Here is a 15,065-nt window from a genome sequence, read left to right as displayed (position 1 = left end):
ATGCTTAGTTTGTCTGAAACTGACCATGCTACAATTTTTATGTTTTAAAAATATTTTGGCTGAGATACCTTTTAAATATTACGATGCATTTAAAAACAAAACAAACACAAAACAGAGATATTTTTAATTTATAAATTAATATTTAAATTCTGAAAAACCTCTGAAAAACCTTGTCCTAAGAGGACAAAAATCTGCAAAGTAAAAGCTGAGAGCTTTTATTAGACCCAAACGAAGACTTTTCGGGATAATTAAAAACATAGTTTGTCCTAAATTTTGCTCCTGGGGAGCTAACTTTAGTTTTACGAGACGAACATTTTGTTAAAAACCGGAAGTTTCTGTTTATTTTACTTTGAGAGAAGTTTGAAACACATTACTGCAATGCACGCAATTTGGTGAATGTGCTCTCTGTGGGTGGAGATGTTAACTGCAACTGCACTTAGTACTATATTCATTTTGCACCCATGAGAGGAATATGTGATCACAGATGAATTTTCGATATTATGTTATAAGACAAGGTATCTGGTATAGGGTTGCTACAAGTTTTAATTGATGATGTCCATTTCTGCAGCTTGGCGAGGCCGCGAGTAGTGTGGTTGGTTTTATCCGATTTTTTTAGATTTTTATGGAGGTTGTACCATTGTAAAACTTACATTGTGACAGTATAGATGGCGAAATATTTTTGAAAATGGTCCTAACACAGCTTTGATCATAACAATAACATTGGGTGAATAGATTGGGTGAACAAACTATGAAGCAGGCAATTATATGTGCTCATCCATCATTCTGCATATGTAAGCTCAGTAGTTTAATTGCTGATTCATACTCAATGGTGAATCGATAGAATTCATGTGTCGGAGATCTCGTGAGAACACCTTTTAATAATTATAGCCCTCAGGATCGCATTATCCCGATCCGGCCGTAATGTGTATTGAGGTATGCACTAATTGTAGTGGTGAACGGTTGCAGCTCAGGCTATGTTTCAGTATAACTATATATCAGAGATCGCAGTATATTTACATTCTACTCGGATTGCAGATTGAAATATTTTCCTGTTGGAACCATGACACATGCAGGGGAATACCAAAATATTAATTGTAGTTGTACAACTAATATGATCAATAATTAATAACGGCAACGCTAATTTGTCCTTATTGGACTTTATTTTTACGGACATAAGTTAATAGTTGCTGCAAATGCCAAATGCTACAACTACAAGTTAAGCCCTATAAGCGTTCATTTTAATGTCCGTTCATTTTAATTTTAATATCCGTTCGAATATTGGCGGACGTTTTAAATTGTAATTAAATAGACCATTGAGCGGTCGCGTTTATTTTAATGTCCGCTCAAAATTATTCCCGTTCACATTATTTCCGGTTGCAGTACGGGTAAAATAACGTCCGAATAAAGCTATCCGATAAGCTCAGGCAGAGCTTTCGGACTGCGTAAAACTAAACAACTTGAAACGTTGAAGAACGCCGTTAAGACATCTGTTGTTAACTCACCTAAAACACAAACATACGTCATACAGTCCAATGGCGAAGAATTCACAGCCAACTGAGCAAGTCATAAGCTATATTGAGCGGTCACGTTTATTTTAATGTCCTCTCAAAATTATGGCTACGCCCGTTCACATTATTTCCGGTTGCGGTACGGGTAAAATAACGTCCGAATAAAGCTATCCGATAAACTCAGGCAGAGCTTTCGGACTGTAAAACTGGACAACTTGAAATGTTGAAGAACGCCGTTAAGACATCTGTTATTGACTCACCTAAAACACAAACATACAGTTCAATGGCGAAGAATTCACAGCCAAAGCTGAGCAAGTCATAAGCTTGGAAACGCTCAAAAGCGTAGTAAAACGTGTTGTTGAGGAAGAGGACCGCAGTCGCAACGTCATTGTATTTGGTCCGTCACAAGGGAGCGAGATATATAGAGAACTTATTGACACAGTTAGCGAGATTTTTCAAAACATTGGACAGAAACCGAAGATTGTTGAAGCGTGCAGAATTGCCACGAAATCTAAGGACAATTCAGTTACAGCATCATTAATAAGTGAGCTTACGTTATTCGTTTAAGTCTGTCTGTCTGTCTGTCTGTCTGTCTGTCTGTCTGTCTGTCTGTCTGTCTGTCTGTCTGTCTGTCTGTCTGTCTGTCTGTCTGTCTGTCTGTCTGTCTGTCTGTCTGTCTGTCTGTCTGTCTGTCTGTCTGTCTGTCTGTCTGTCTGTCTGTCTGTCTGTCTGTCTGTCTGTCTGTCTGTCTGTCTGTCTGTCTGTCTGTCTGTCTGTCTGTCTGTCTGTCTGTCTGTCTGTCTGTCTGTCTGTCTGTCTGTCTGTCTGTCTGTCTGTCTGTCTGTCTGAGTGTCTGTCTGTCTGTCTGTCTGTCTGTAATTTCCGAGCGGCTTAATTGAGAAAACGGTAAGAGTTACGGCAGTCTCTATATTTACTAGGCGTTTTTAATGCTAAATGTGTTTCACTTTCAGTGTTTCATAGGTAATGAAACATATTAACATAATATTAATATTATGAATTGGGTCATGCCATGTGAATTTTATATGCTAATCTGCATTCATCACGCTTTTTATACTAATAAATTATTCTTATGTAATGAGTAAGCACGAGAATTTACCTACTATTAATAATAATTAGAACTCATGGATTTATTTTTTCTGAAATTACCATTTAGTGTCAAATTGGTGCTAGTGCTACCCACCCATGACGGGGTGGTATAATCATGTAACTTGCGGTTGATCGAACAATTAGCTTCGTAACAATTTGGACTTTAATAGCCCTTAAGCTTATTAAACGACATAACTCATGATGTTAATTTACTCAATAGACACTTTTAACACATTGTTCAAGGTAACTTCTAAATTACTGTTACCGAAGTTCAAATGCCCTGCAAAAAAATCGTTTGATGTGCCCAATATCTATGCTTCTCAATTCCCACAATTAGCCTCAATATTCAATAATCATATAACTATAAATAAAACAACGCCATCTGCATCAATAACACCAGTTTTATAAACTTTTGAGCCCACCATGAAACTTGAAGATTTTGTTAAACCAGATCGTTTAAATCCCTCTTGCCGTCCAACTCTGCTACGTCATGTTTTATCACATTTACTCTTTCTCGTCGAAGAAGCCAACACTGGTAGAAAGAAAAAACTTTCGATTGTTGATTTCTACCGTCCTGTTGCTGTTGACCTGCTTTCTTTGTACGATGTCACAGAAAAGTCCGAAGTTCGTAGAATTTCACCTACTATTGCTGGGTAAGTTGCATATTTTTATGCTTCATATTTGTTGTCAATATACATACATACTATCCGATCATAAACTTCATATCTGAGTGATTTTTCCGATTTGTTGATATCTATTCAGTTTCTGTTTATCCAGTTTGCATTTAGCGATCATGTCCGATGCGGGCGATGTGGATAATTGCCAATCGTGACTGATATTCATAATTTGTTCTATATATAATATATACTACTTAATATTTTGTGTTTATGCTTTATATTTCTTGTCACATTGGTTACGCTGTTTGTAATTTGAAACTATTACAGGAAAATCAAAATCATCAATACAAAACTTCGAGGTCTCTCAGTTAATACGGCAAAGTCTACGATGGACAAGTTCACCGACAGTCTAAATGAACCTTTTGATGTCCTACCCAAAAAGAAACTTGAAGTTGAAGCCCCTGTGCAAGTTAATCTCATCACTCCTGTTCTCAGTGACGTTACTACATCAGCATCATTGCAAGTAAGCACGTTTCAATACGAATACAGAATTATTTGTTTAACATAGCTTATTTATTTTAAAAGTTTATAAACTAAAATAATATTAATACCATTGACTGTCAAATTATTAATTTTAATCTCTGAGCCGACACTGTAATTGATTGTTTGCAATGAACAATTTGAGATCACATAACACAACTTTTATTTTCACTAAATAGTAGATAAATGCCCGGCCATTAATTGAATCACCGATCACGGATAATAATACAAAATATACTTATGATATCAACGACAGGCTTATATAAGCGAGGACTCGGCAAGCCAACACACTAACATTGACCCGAGAGATGAAAAGGATCGTGATTATCAACCAGCCTCTTCCAGTTCTTCTGCTAGCACTCCGAGAGTCACGGTGTCCACTTATCTGAACTGCAATCTGGATGGTATGGCAGCTGAGTTGGAAAGAAATTCTGCCGGCACGGAGTCGAATGCACGCACGTTAACATTGTTTTGCAAAGAACTTTACAAGGGTGGTCTCCTGCAGCAGCCATATGTTGTTCCCCGGTCAAAACTCGAAAGCATCCGTGGAAGAGATGGGAAAAAGAGGCTTGAAGCTCTGTCTACTCGTTCTCCGTTAGGTTTGTACATAATATAATGTTTTCACCAGGTTATTTTTTAACTTTTGAACATGTTTATATTACCAATTTTAAAAATAACAGCGACATTAACTTTACCATTAGAATTAGTACGCTTTAGATTAAAAACAGCTATTTTGCAGCAATATTCTTTGACGGAAAGGAGGATAAGAATATAAGGATGAGCCAAAAAGATGAAAAAGGTCACATACGACATAGTGTGGGGAAACGGAGCCACTACTCTGTGGTAGAACAGCCTGGTGCGATCCCTTTGGGGATGTTTGTTCCTGAGCAATCGACTGGTAAGCACTAGATAAAGATTATACTTAGATGAATATATTTTTATACATTGCGATGTTATTTTGATCATTGGTACATAATAAACGGTCTAACGACTAACGTTATATATGTCTCGTTCCATTTTAATGTTGCATTAGATTTCCGGAATAGGTTCTGCAGTTACAATGTTACATTTATGCCGATTCTTTGTTGATTACTTAATCTTTATACCACAGGTAAAGGCCTTGCTCTGGGATTGTGTAACTACTTTGAAAGTCGAGGGATAAGCACGGACAAAACATTGTGTATAGGTGGAGACAACACTAGTGTTAATTCTGGCTATCTGGTAAGTAAATAACTTATTTTTCATTTCAGATAAGGAACTTTTCATCTTTTAGCTGAGCATTGGATACTATTAGACAACCATTTCGTTCGTTAAAACATATTAAAATAAACAATTTTCAGGGAGGTGCTTTTCGAGAGTTTGAGGTTCTGCTACATCGAACACTCCAAAGAGCCCTGTGCCTCTTACACCAAGTGGAACTCCCCTTGAGAAAATTGTACTTTCACTATGGAGGAAGTACCAAGGGTGTGTTATTTATTTTAAATTTGAAGATATGTTATAGTATTTTAAAATAACAGTTCAGAATTTCCACAGTATTAAACATTCCTTATTACTATAACGATTGCAGGGATTTCCTCGATAACTACGCCAATAAATTTCACTTTACAATTAATATTATCATCGTTAATTCTTACACTTACACTCAAAATAACGTGTATATCATTATTATATATCATTACAGCACCTGGTGACTTTGACGGACCTATGGGGCCCTTCATTATGTCCAACGAACTTTGGCTGAAACCAGTTAGAGTATTTAAAAAGATTGGCAAAGGTTTTCCTCGACTGCCCCAAGAGGTGATATATAATTTAAAATTGATATGGTTAATAATGGATAATCTTATTGTTAGATAGTAACTACGTTTATAATTTGCTGGGAAGATAACTTACTGAACCGTTTTGCAGTTCCATGTTTATCAATCATTGCGATAATGTTCGACAAAATCATAGAGCTCTTACCTAGCAACGTTAAAATTAATAACAATCTGTTTTTTTTCAGACGCTGAGTAAGATGTCAAATGATGCAAAACTTATGTATAAGTACTGCATCACTGTCGAGACTGGTTTACACGACGAATTCGTGTATAACGCGATAGGAAACTGCTCCACTGCTCGGTGGATTACGTTTGGGGCCAGAATCCTCCGATTTTACATTTCGGGGGATCTTACCTACAACTCCCATATTTCGGAGTGTTTAGAGAGGATGGTCAACTTTATTGTAAATGTCTATTACAAGGTAAAAATCAGATTACAGTGCTGGCACTTGTGAATTGATTGCTAATGTTTATTCAAATTTAAATGCTCTTACAATATTGATGAAAATCAGAGAATGTTCAGCCTATGTTTCCCTTAAGTACCAAAGTTACTCAGAATTTCTATTAAATCGGACTAAATCTCAATAGGTGTTTGCCAACATCAAGATGAAGAGCAGCTTAATAGACGCCCCAGCCCACCTATTTGACCAAATACGGTTCACAAGAGAACACTGCGAACCAGCAGAGCGTAAGGTCATATTCGAGTCAATACAACAGAACGGCTATATGGCTCATCCCGAGAGTGTGATACTCGCCATGCTAGGTAAGAATAACAACAACAAAAAATGAATACGGAAAGTGGGTAATATAGCTAGGCACACTTAAAATAACAATATGATACTATTACTATCAGAGCAGTGAATATTCAGCTGGTAGTGGTATTCTGTGCTTACGTCCGAATTCTTGCGGTTATAAATTATAAATGTGCAGGTGCTCTTAGAATCACTTGACTTTAACACAATATCCAACCAACAATATTTTACATCTATTGTAAAAAACTTTATATACATATTTATTATCCAGGCGATCACAACAGAGACCATCGAGAGAAAGGAATAGGGATCGTAAAGAATATTCGTCGTTCAGAGGAGTGGGACAAGCACGTTGAAAGAGAGTCTGGCGTTCGACGACCTAGACGAATCCGACATTTCAAGTGCCCGAAGATAGTCTTCAAATGTACGACATATTTTGAGATGGTCAGAATGAAAGTTGAGGTGAGTTTATAGAGCATGTATAACTATAGTGATATTGTAATTATGCAATGGTTTGATTTCCAAACCATTTGACGATACTTTACCATGTTAAGTGACCATGTTAAGTGATCGGCAGACTTAGTAAGTCTGCCGATATTATGCTTTTGCATCAAAATCTGACAAACGAAAAGTAAGACTGTGCGTTCATTCTACTGAACTAGCAGAATGCAGAATTTGTTAACTAATTTGCTGAGTCTACCTAGTCTGTCAAATATACCACGAACTCTGTCCCTGTTTCAGTTATATTATTATTACGATTTACCGATCAAATAACTAATTTGCCCTTCATTCAGAAAGAGAACGGTCCGGTTCCAATGAAGATATTCTTCCAGACGTACGACAATGAGTGGGAGCGAGTAACGTGCCCTCCCCTCCTCTCCGTAATGTCAAGTGCTGAACTGGAAAAGATACGGGAAGCCCCTCTGGTTTGTAGGATTCCTTGCCATAGTCAATCTGTGGAGCACACTGTCGCACTTGTGTCCCACGCTGTTCAACGACGACGGACTGAAGACACTCAATTGATGAGTGTCCTCCAGATAGGAGCTGCACGGAAAGAGTTTTCGGGTAGAGTAACGCACAAGCGGTACAGAACTGATACAGACTCGACTCCAAAGTCGAAGAAAGTTAAAGATACGCCCTTTAACAGGGAATTATTTAAGGATTTCGATTAATAGACTTAAGATTAGTGTAATCTATAAACTGAAAGTAGATGTTAATAAACTTTTGATAGATAAGCACTTTTGGAAAATAGTATTACTATCATTATTGAAATACTGTTCTGATAATCAAAGTTTTGCAAATAAATGAATTACGAAAAGAGTAGTTTTTAATTTTGTCATAGTATTAGCCAAAAACATGATTATACATTTTTTTGTAGAACATTAGAGCTTCGGTAACACGTCTGAGGCTCTAATAGCTATCATGAAGTTACCTTGAGAAATGTGTTAAAAGTGTCTTTTGAGCAAATTAGCATCATGAGTTATGTTGTTTAATAAGCTTAGGGGCTATTACATATTAGTATTACAGTCCAAATAGTTTTGAAGCTACTTGTTCGATCCACCGCAAGTTACAAATACATGATTATGACACCCCATCATGGGTGGCCAGGTGGCCTGCAAACCCTGGGTAGCACGAATTTTGTCACTAAATGGTAATGCCAGAAAAAATAAATCTATGGGTTCTAATTATTATTATTATTAGTATTAGTATCATAGGTAAATTCTCGTGCTTACTCATTACATAAGAATAATTTATTAGTATAAAAAGCGTGATGAATGCAGATTAGCATATAAAATTCACATGGCATGACCCAATTCATAATATTAATATTATGTTAATATGTTTCATTACCTATGAAACACTGAAAGTGAAACACATTTAGCATTAAAAACGCCTAGTAAATATAGAGACTGCCGTAACTCTTACCGTTTTCTTAATTAAGCCGCTCGGAAATTACAGACAGACAGACAGACACTCAGACAGACAGACAGACAGACAGACAGACAGACAGACAGACAGACAGACAGACAGACAGACAGACAGACAGACAGACAGACAGACAGACAGACAGACAGACAGACAGACAGACAGACAGACAGACAGACAGACAGACAGACAGACAGACAGACAGACAGACAGACAGACAGACAGACAGACAGACAGACAGACAGACAGACAGACAGACAGACAGACAGACAGACAGACAGACAGACAGACAGACAGACAGACTTAAACGAATAACGTAAGCTCACTTATTAATGATGCTGTAACTGAATTGTCCTTAGATTTCGTGGCAATTCTGCACGCTTCAACAATCTTCGGTTTCTGTCCAATGTTTTGAAAAATCTCGCTAACTGTGTCAATAAGTTCTCTATATATCTCGCTCCCTTGTGACGGACCAAATACAATGACGTTGCGACTGCGGTCCTCTTCCTCAACAACACGTTTTACTACGCTTTTGAGCGTTTCCAAGCTTATGACTTGCTCAGCTTTGGCTGTGAATTCTTCGCCATTGAACTGTATGTTTGTGTTTTAGGTGAGTCAATAACAGATGTCTTAACGGCGTTCTTCAACATTTCAAGTTGTCCAGTTTTACAGTCCGAAAGCTCTGCCTGAGTTTATCGGATAGCTTTATTCGGACGTTATTTTACCCGTACCGCAACCGGAAATAATGTGAACGGGCGTAGCCATAATTTTGAGAGGACATTAAAATAAACGTAACCGCTCAATGCTCTATTTACTAACAATTTAAAACGTCCGCCAAAATTCGAACGGATATTAAAATAAACGGACATTAAAATGAACGCTAGTGCTTAACTTGTAGCATCTGGCATTTGCAACTATTAACTTATGTCCGTAAAAATAAAGTCCAATAAGGACAAATTAGCGTTATTGATCATGCAATTTGAGCGCCGCCTGGTAAATATATAAACCGACACAATTAGTATACAGTACAACTACAACAACTGAAAGTCTAAATTGAAGTCGAACATTATTTGTAAAATCGCATGTAGCATGATGCCTGCAGGCCTGCTCCTGCTGTACACTGTACAGTACAGTGTACGCAGGCGAGTACAGAATTAGTAAATTAGCGCACGCGGCACAAGGCGGATTTTATTTATTGGAATCAAATATTTTGCAATAACTTAAACGAATAACGTAATTGCTCATTTATTAATGATGCTGTAACTAAATTGTCCTTAGATTTTCTGGCAATTTTGCACGCTTCAACAATCTTCGGTTTCTGTCCAATGTTTTGGAAAATCACGCTAACTGTGTCAATAAGTTCTCTATATATCTCGCTCCCTTGTAACAGACCAAATACAATGACGTTGCGACTAGACTGCGGTCCTCTTCCTCGACAACACGTTTTACTACGCTTTTGAGCGTTTCCGAGCTTATGACTTGCTCAGTTGGCTGTGAATTCTTCGCCATTGGACTGTATGACGTATGTTTGTGTTTTAGGTGAGTTAACAACAGATGTCTTAACGGCGTTCTTCAACGTTTCAAGTTGTTTAGTTTTACGCAGTCCGAAAGCTCTGCCTGAGCTTATCGGATAGCTTTATTCGGACGTTATTTTACCCGTACTGCAACCGGAAATAATGTGAACGGGAATAATTTTGAGCGGACATTAAAATAAACGCGACCGCTCAATGGTCTATTTAATTACAATTTAAAACGTCCGCCAATATTCGAACGGATATTAAAATTAAAATGAACGGACATTAAAATGAACGCTTATAGGGCTTAACTTGTAGTTGTAGCATTTGGCATTTGCAGCCACTATTAACTTATGTCCGTAAAAATAAAGTCCAATAAGGACAAATTAGCGTTGCCGTTATTAATTATTGATCATATTACTATTAGTTGTACAACTACAATTAATATTTTGGTATTCCCCTGCATGTGTCATGGTTCCAACAGGAAAATATTTCAATCTGCAATCCGAGTAGAATGTAAATATACTGCGATCTCTGATATATAGTTATACTGAAACATAGCCTGAGCTGCAACCGTTCACCACTACAATTAGTGCATACCTCAATACACATTACGGCCGGATCGGGATAATGCGATCCTGAGGGCTATAATTATTAAAAGGTGTTCTCACGAGATCTCCGACACATGAATTCTATCGATTCACCATTGAGTATGAATCAGCAATTAAACTACTGAGCTTACATATGCAGAATGATGGATGAGCACATATAATTGCCTGCTTCATAGTTTGTTCACCCAATCTATTCACCCAATGTTATTGTTATGATCAAAGCTGTGTTAGGACCATTTTCAAAAATATTTCGCCATCTATACTGTCACAATGTAAGTTTTACAATGGTACAACCTCCATAAAAATCTAAAAAAATCGGATAAAACCAACCACACTAGGCCGCGAGGCCCAGTAGCGCATTTTGCCGATCTAACGAAGGTTAGAGAAGCTGTGGTTGCTATCAGCATAATTGGATGCGCGGCGCGGCCCAGTAACGCTTAGGGCTACAATCGCAAGTTATATTTTACTAAATGCTAAAATGGTCCACTATTTAAAGAAAATAAAATTTAACGAAGACAACATTTTATTGCCATTGCAATGAATAATAATATCATAATAAATATATCACTTTATCCAAAGTCCTTGCGCTTGCAGTGGTGCGCACCCACCTCCCAGCGGTAAGCCTAGCACATGGTTAGGTGGCTGGTGTTATAGATATAAGTAAACATCTTGCTCTAACCAGAGCCCTCTCGCTTGCAGTACACAGGGGGAGCTGAAACCAGGTTTTCGATCAAACGCTGCCATTTGTAGTCAAACGTCGCCAACAGTTGCTCTCGTCCAATGAAATCGCTGCATTTTGCCTGCCATTATGCATAATTGAATTACATATATTCGTATGCGAAGCTTGGCTTTCATAATGCAGCCTTTCTTCTATGGCAAGTGCTACAGGGGAAGCCGCGCACTCGTGCGCGGCGGGTCATACACCGTATTACAATACAATATATGTATACAACATAAGCCATACCAATCGAGCTATAACACATAATATGTAAAATATAATTTTACGTCATATTAAAAACTTAACATCATCTTTAAAAAACAATACAAAAATAAATTTGATTAGGTAAATAATATCAACACGACAATAAATATAACCGAAAATATTTTGATCGGAAATATGAAAGGAAATTTATTTTTAATTATGTTACTCATTACTGCTGGCTGCAACTTACCCGCGGCACAATTTAAATATTTCTAAAGGAAAACAAAATTTAACGAATTAATTTAGCATGCTGAATTTGTGGAACAATTATATTCAATTGTTACTGGAAAAAAATAGCATGGGATATTGTATCACGTCGTGACCCCCACGGTCGTTTCATTTTATCGCGCACTCGGGTATGATATGACAAGTAGGATATTTGATATTACAATTATACTCAATTGTTTGCTCTAACCAGAGCTCTCTCGCTCGCACTAGCGCGCGACCGCAGTACGCGCATACACATGGCTATGTGAACTTAATTGTTACTGAAAAATAAACAGTAGAAGTTACTAAAACATAAAACAGTTACTGAAATATAAATATGATTAAAAAACCAGTCCATACCTGCTTTTCTGAGAACTAAATAGCTCAGGTTAAATGAAAATGCTATTTCCATAATATTAAAACAATGTTTTAATGCTTAACACTTAATCAAAGATAGTCCAGCAAGAGAAACACAATAAAATACTCATCCCAGATATTGGTTAGGAAACAGTGTTATTAATGATTAAGGCTACGTATCAGTAACACACAATTCACTCAGAGATATAATCGCAGAACTCTTAACCACTGTTCGCAAAAATGTTGAAACAGAGCCTTGGCCTAGCCTCTTTCGTTCCCCACAAATTCAAATTTTCTATTGAAACAAATAGATAGGATGGCGCAAGACTGAACATCAGTGTGAGATTGTTCTGTTCACCGCTGGACAGGACATTCACAGATGTAAGGGTACTTCACCTTCAAGCACAGTCCAACATTGACAAAAGCATCTCACAGATGTACCAATCTCACGAGAAAAGAAAAAACGTGAGTATAATGACAGAGTTAATAGTTAATAATAGTTCATAGTACTATGTTTACAGTATGTACAGTATGTATCTGTAGGAAGTTTCTTGAACTTTTAACTGGTACCCCTCAGTGGCGTAACGAAAGGTCCTGCTGACCCCGCTGTGCAGGGGGGCGCCGTCTTAGGGGGGCGCCAAATCGTCGTTTGAATGTGGGACAATTTCGAAAACTTAACTAAAGTACTAGCAAAACTGCGCGTTTTGCTCTAGATACACACTTTTTTAGAGATTTTACCGGAGTATTCTTTAAAATCACCTAATTTGTTCAATTTTAGGGAGGGGCACCAAAAGGGGAGGGGGCGCCAACAGGGGGGCGCTTTTTTCGGCAGGGGGCGCCAACAGGCAACGTTACGCCACTGTTACCCCTGAGTGCTTAATGTGGAAAAGACCAACTTCACACCACTGGCGTTCAGTACTACAGGAGGAATCCACTGCTCTGTCAACTCTGATGATAAATGGGTTCAATTTAATAGATTGTCCTTATAATACATGAGACTCTCATAAAAATGACATCAGGTCAGCCATGGTAAATGGATAAAGTAATATAGGAATACATCCAGTTGCGTAACGAAGGGCCCCGCTGACCCCGCTGTGCATTGACGATGATGAATGTGGGACAATTTCGAAAACTTAACTTAAGTACTAGCAAAACTGCGCGTTTTGCTCTAGATAAACACTTTTTTAGAGATTTTACCGGCGCATCCTCTAAAATCACCTAATTTGTTCAATTTTAGGGAGGGGCACCCAAAGGGGAGAGGGCGCCAACAGGGGGGCGCTTTTTATACGCCACTGCATACATCCCTAAACTTCTGTAATTATTTCAGAATAAAACAAATATTCAGAATAAAACAAATATTATATTCAAATCTCTTTATTTAATAATAATAATAATAAGTACAACATTTATAAACCGCCTTATAGCTAAATCATATAACTCGATATAATTTAATCCTGGAGATAAACTCCAGTGCTTTCTAAAGCGGCTCTTACATTAACTGAGCTTAGTTTAACAATATTAAATCATTACAGGGACCTAATTTGGGGCTTGATCGTTATGTTAGGGCTATTCTGTTAGCTGATGCTGACAGGCACCGCATGAGGCAGAGACTTAGGACCATTACGCTGGAGGCAGACAATGACCCTTTTTGAACCCCATGGCAGTGTTAGTTTTATTATGGTACAATTTGTAAATCGGAGTTATGCAAACGACCAGGTCACTCCTGTTTTACACTATCAACAGCTACTTAAAACAACCTAGATTGTACAACTCACTTTGAAGATTAAACTGTTAAGCGATGAGTGATTGGGCTCATTTTAGTAGCGGAGACATGCGGATCAGCTTCTTGTGGTTCTAATAGTTCATTTAGACAAGAAGTTTTACTTTTTTTACAAATTTAGTTGTTCAAGTTATTTATTTTAAATAAAATAGGGCTGTGACTTATTTAATTTGGTTTGAGATACAAAGGGGACCATGATTTGAAACACCTTATAGTCGTCACAGCTGGAGTATGAAAATAGTCAAAGCTATTGTTTATTTCACATCATGAGACACCATTTATTATATTATTGTCTTAGAGACCCTAAAATTCCTCCAACTTACAAGTGGGGTCAGGGGGCTAGCAAATTTAGGGCAGCTGATTTGTAACATAGTTCTTCTCAGGATAAACAATGGCATTGATCGGCAGAAGAAGAGGTCTGGCAACCGGTAGAGTGGACAGTAAATACAGCAGTGTAGTGATGTGACCATTGGTGAGAGATCCAGTGTCTCTGTAGCATGCTGCTAGTACAGAGAATTAGAATGGCGACTCTCCAAAAAGCATGCCAACAATATCGATTTTTGATCAGGAGGTGTAGCTTTATCTTTCTTGGATTGCAAGGTAACAGCTCTTACCAGTGTTTATGTGAAGTTGATTGGCAAGCATGTAGCGATGAACTGAATTTAGGACTTCATTGGCTTTTTTGTATGCTAGGTTTTTACTAGGGTTTGCATTATCGGTCCACAATTTTTTATCGCCGATAACCGATAATAATTTTTCAATTATCGGCGATAACGATAATTATCGGCGATAAAATTTGGTCAGAACAATTAGCTTATTTTCCATCGATTCAGTGGCTTAATTAATCATACGTTCATGATTTATAACTTCCGTGATTGAGGGTCATGAATTCCCGAGATATCGTACACAAATTGTAAACGCGTAATTTCAAAATAGTCAATTAATTGAAAGTGAAGATCCGATATACTTTACAGTGAACAGTCAGTGACAATAACAATCTTACACAAAGTGGAACTCCACAGCCGCTAAACGGCTATACATTTCGGCTTGAGTTTTCTTTTCGATGTAAGATACTATTAGGGACTGATTTTTTGGTCGCTTGACTTTGGGGGATGCCGAAGATTTATCATTATTAGCAGCTGCATTTTCTATACCGTGTTTAACTCTCAAGTGGTACCAAAGATTAGTGTAAGACCTTTTGGCTGTTGTGCTGAGAAAAGACTTGTCACATTGCATGCAGGCCACGTTGTCCCCCTCTTTTGTGAAATGTTTCCAGATCTCGTTGGTTTACATATCAAGATTAACTAGTTTTCCGAGACACAACAGAAAACAGATAACAACTGATACGTG

General features: G+C 37.6%; 2 protein-coding genes across 2 annotated transcripts in view; both read left to right on the top strand.

Moving 5' to 3' along the window:
* The window catches only part of LOC134820949 (lysoplasmalogenase TMEM86A-like), an 85,548-nt gene that overhangs the window by 16,525 nt on the left and 53,958 nt on the right, over positions 1-15,065 (top strand). The gene's annotated exons all lie outside the window — the stretch shown is intronic.
* LOC134820989 (uncharacterized) lies at positions 2,849-13,587 on the top strand. The gene is made up of 11 exons (XM_063831655.1): positions 2,849-3,755; positions 4,029-4,371; positions 4,512-4,670; positions 4,884-4,993; positions 5,113-5,236; positions 5,454-5,569; positions 5,772-6,008; positions 6,175-6,349; positions 6,610-6,800; positions 7,133-7,264; positions 13,468-13,587. Exons 1-11 carry the CDS (start codon positions 3,621-3,623, stop codon positions 13,585-13,587), a joined length of 1,842 nt encoding a protein of 613 aa, XP_063687725.1. The 5' UTR covers positions 2,849-3,620.

The sequence above is a fragment of the Bolinopsis microptera genome, chromosome 9, assembly GCF_026151205.1.
Source record: "Bolinopsis microptera isolate Bmic1 chromosome 9, MBARI_Bmic_1.0, whole genome shotgun sequence".
Taxonomy (NCBI): Eukaryota; Metazoa; Ctenophora; class Tentaculata; order Lobata; family Bolinopsidae; genus Bolinopsis; species Bolinopsis microptera.
Note: the sequence above shows the minus strand (reverse complement) of the source record. Positions and strands in the feature narration are given on the sequence as shown.

Coding starts and splice junctions, on each gene's coding strand:
- LOC134820989 (XM_063831655.1), top strand. CDS start 3,621: ATGGACAAGTTCACCGACAGTCTAAATGAACCTTTTGATGTCCTACCC. Junction 5,237..5,453: donor CTATGGAGGAAGTACCAAGG/GTGTGTTATTTA, acceptor ATATCATTACAG/CACCTGGTGACTTTGACGGA. Junction 6,009..6,174: donor TTGTAAATGTCTATTACAAG/GTAAAAATCAGA, acceptor AAATCTCAATAG/GTGTTTGCCAACATCAAGAT.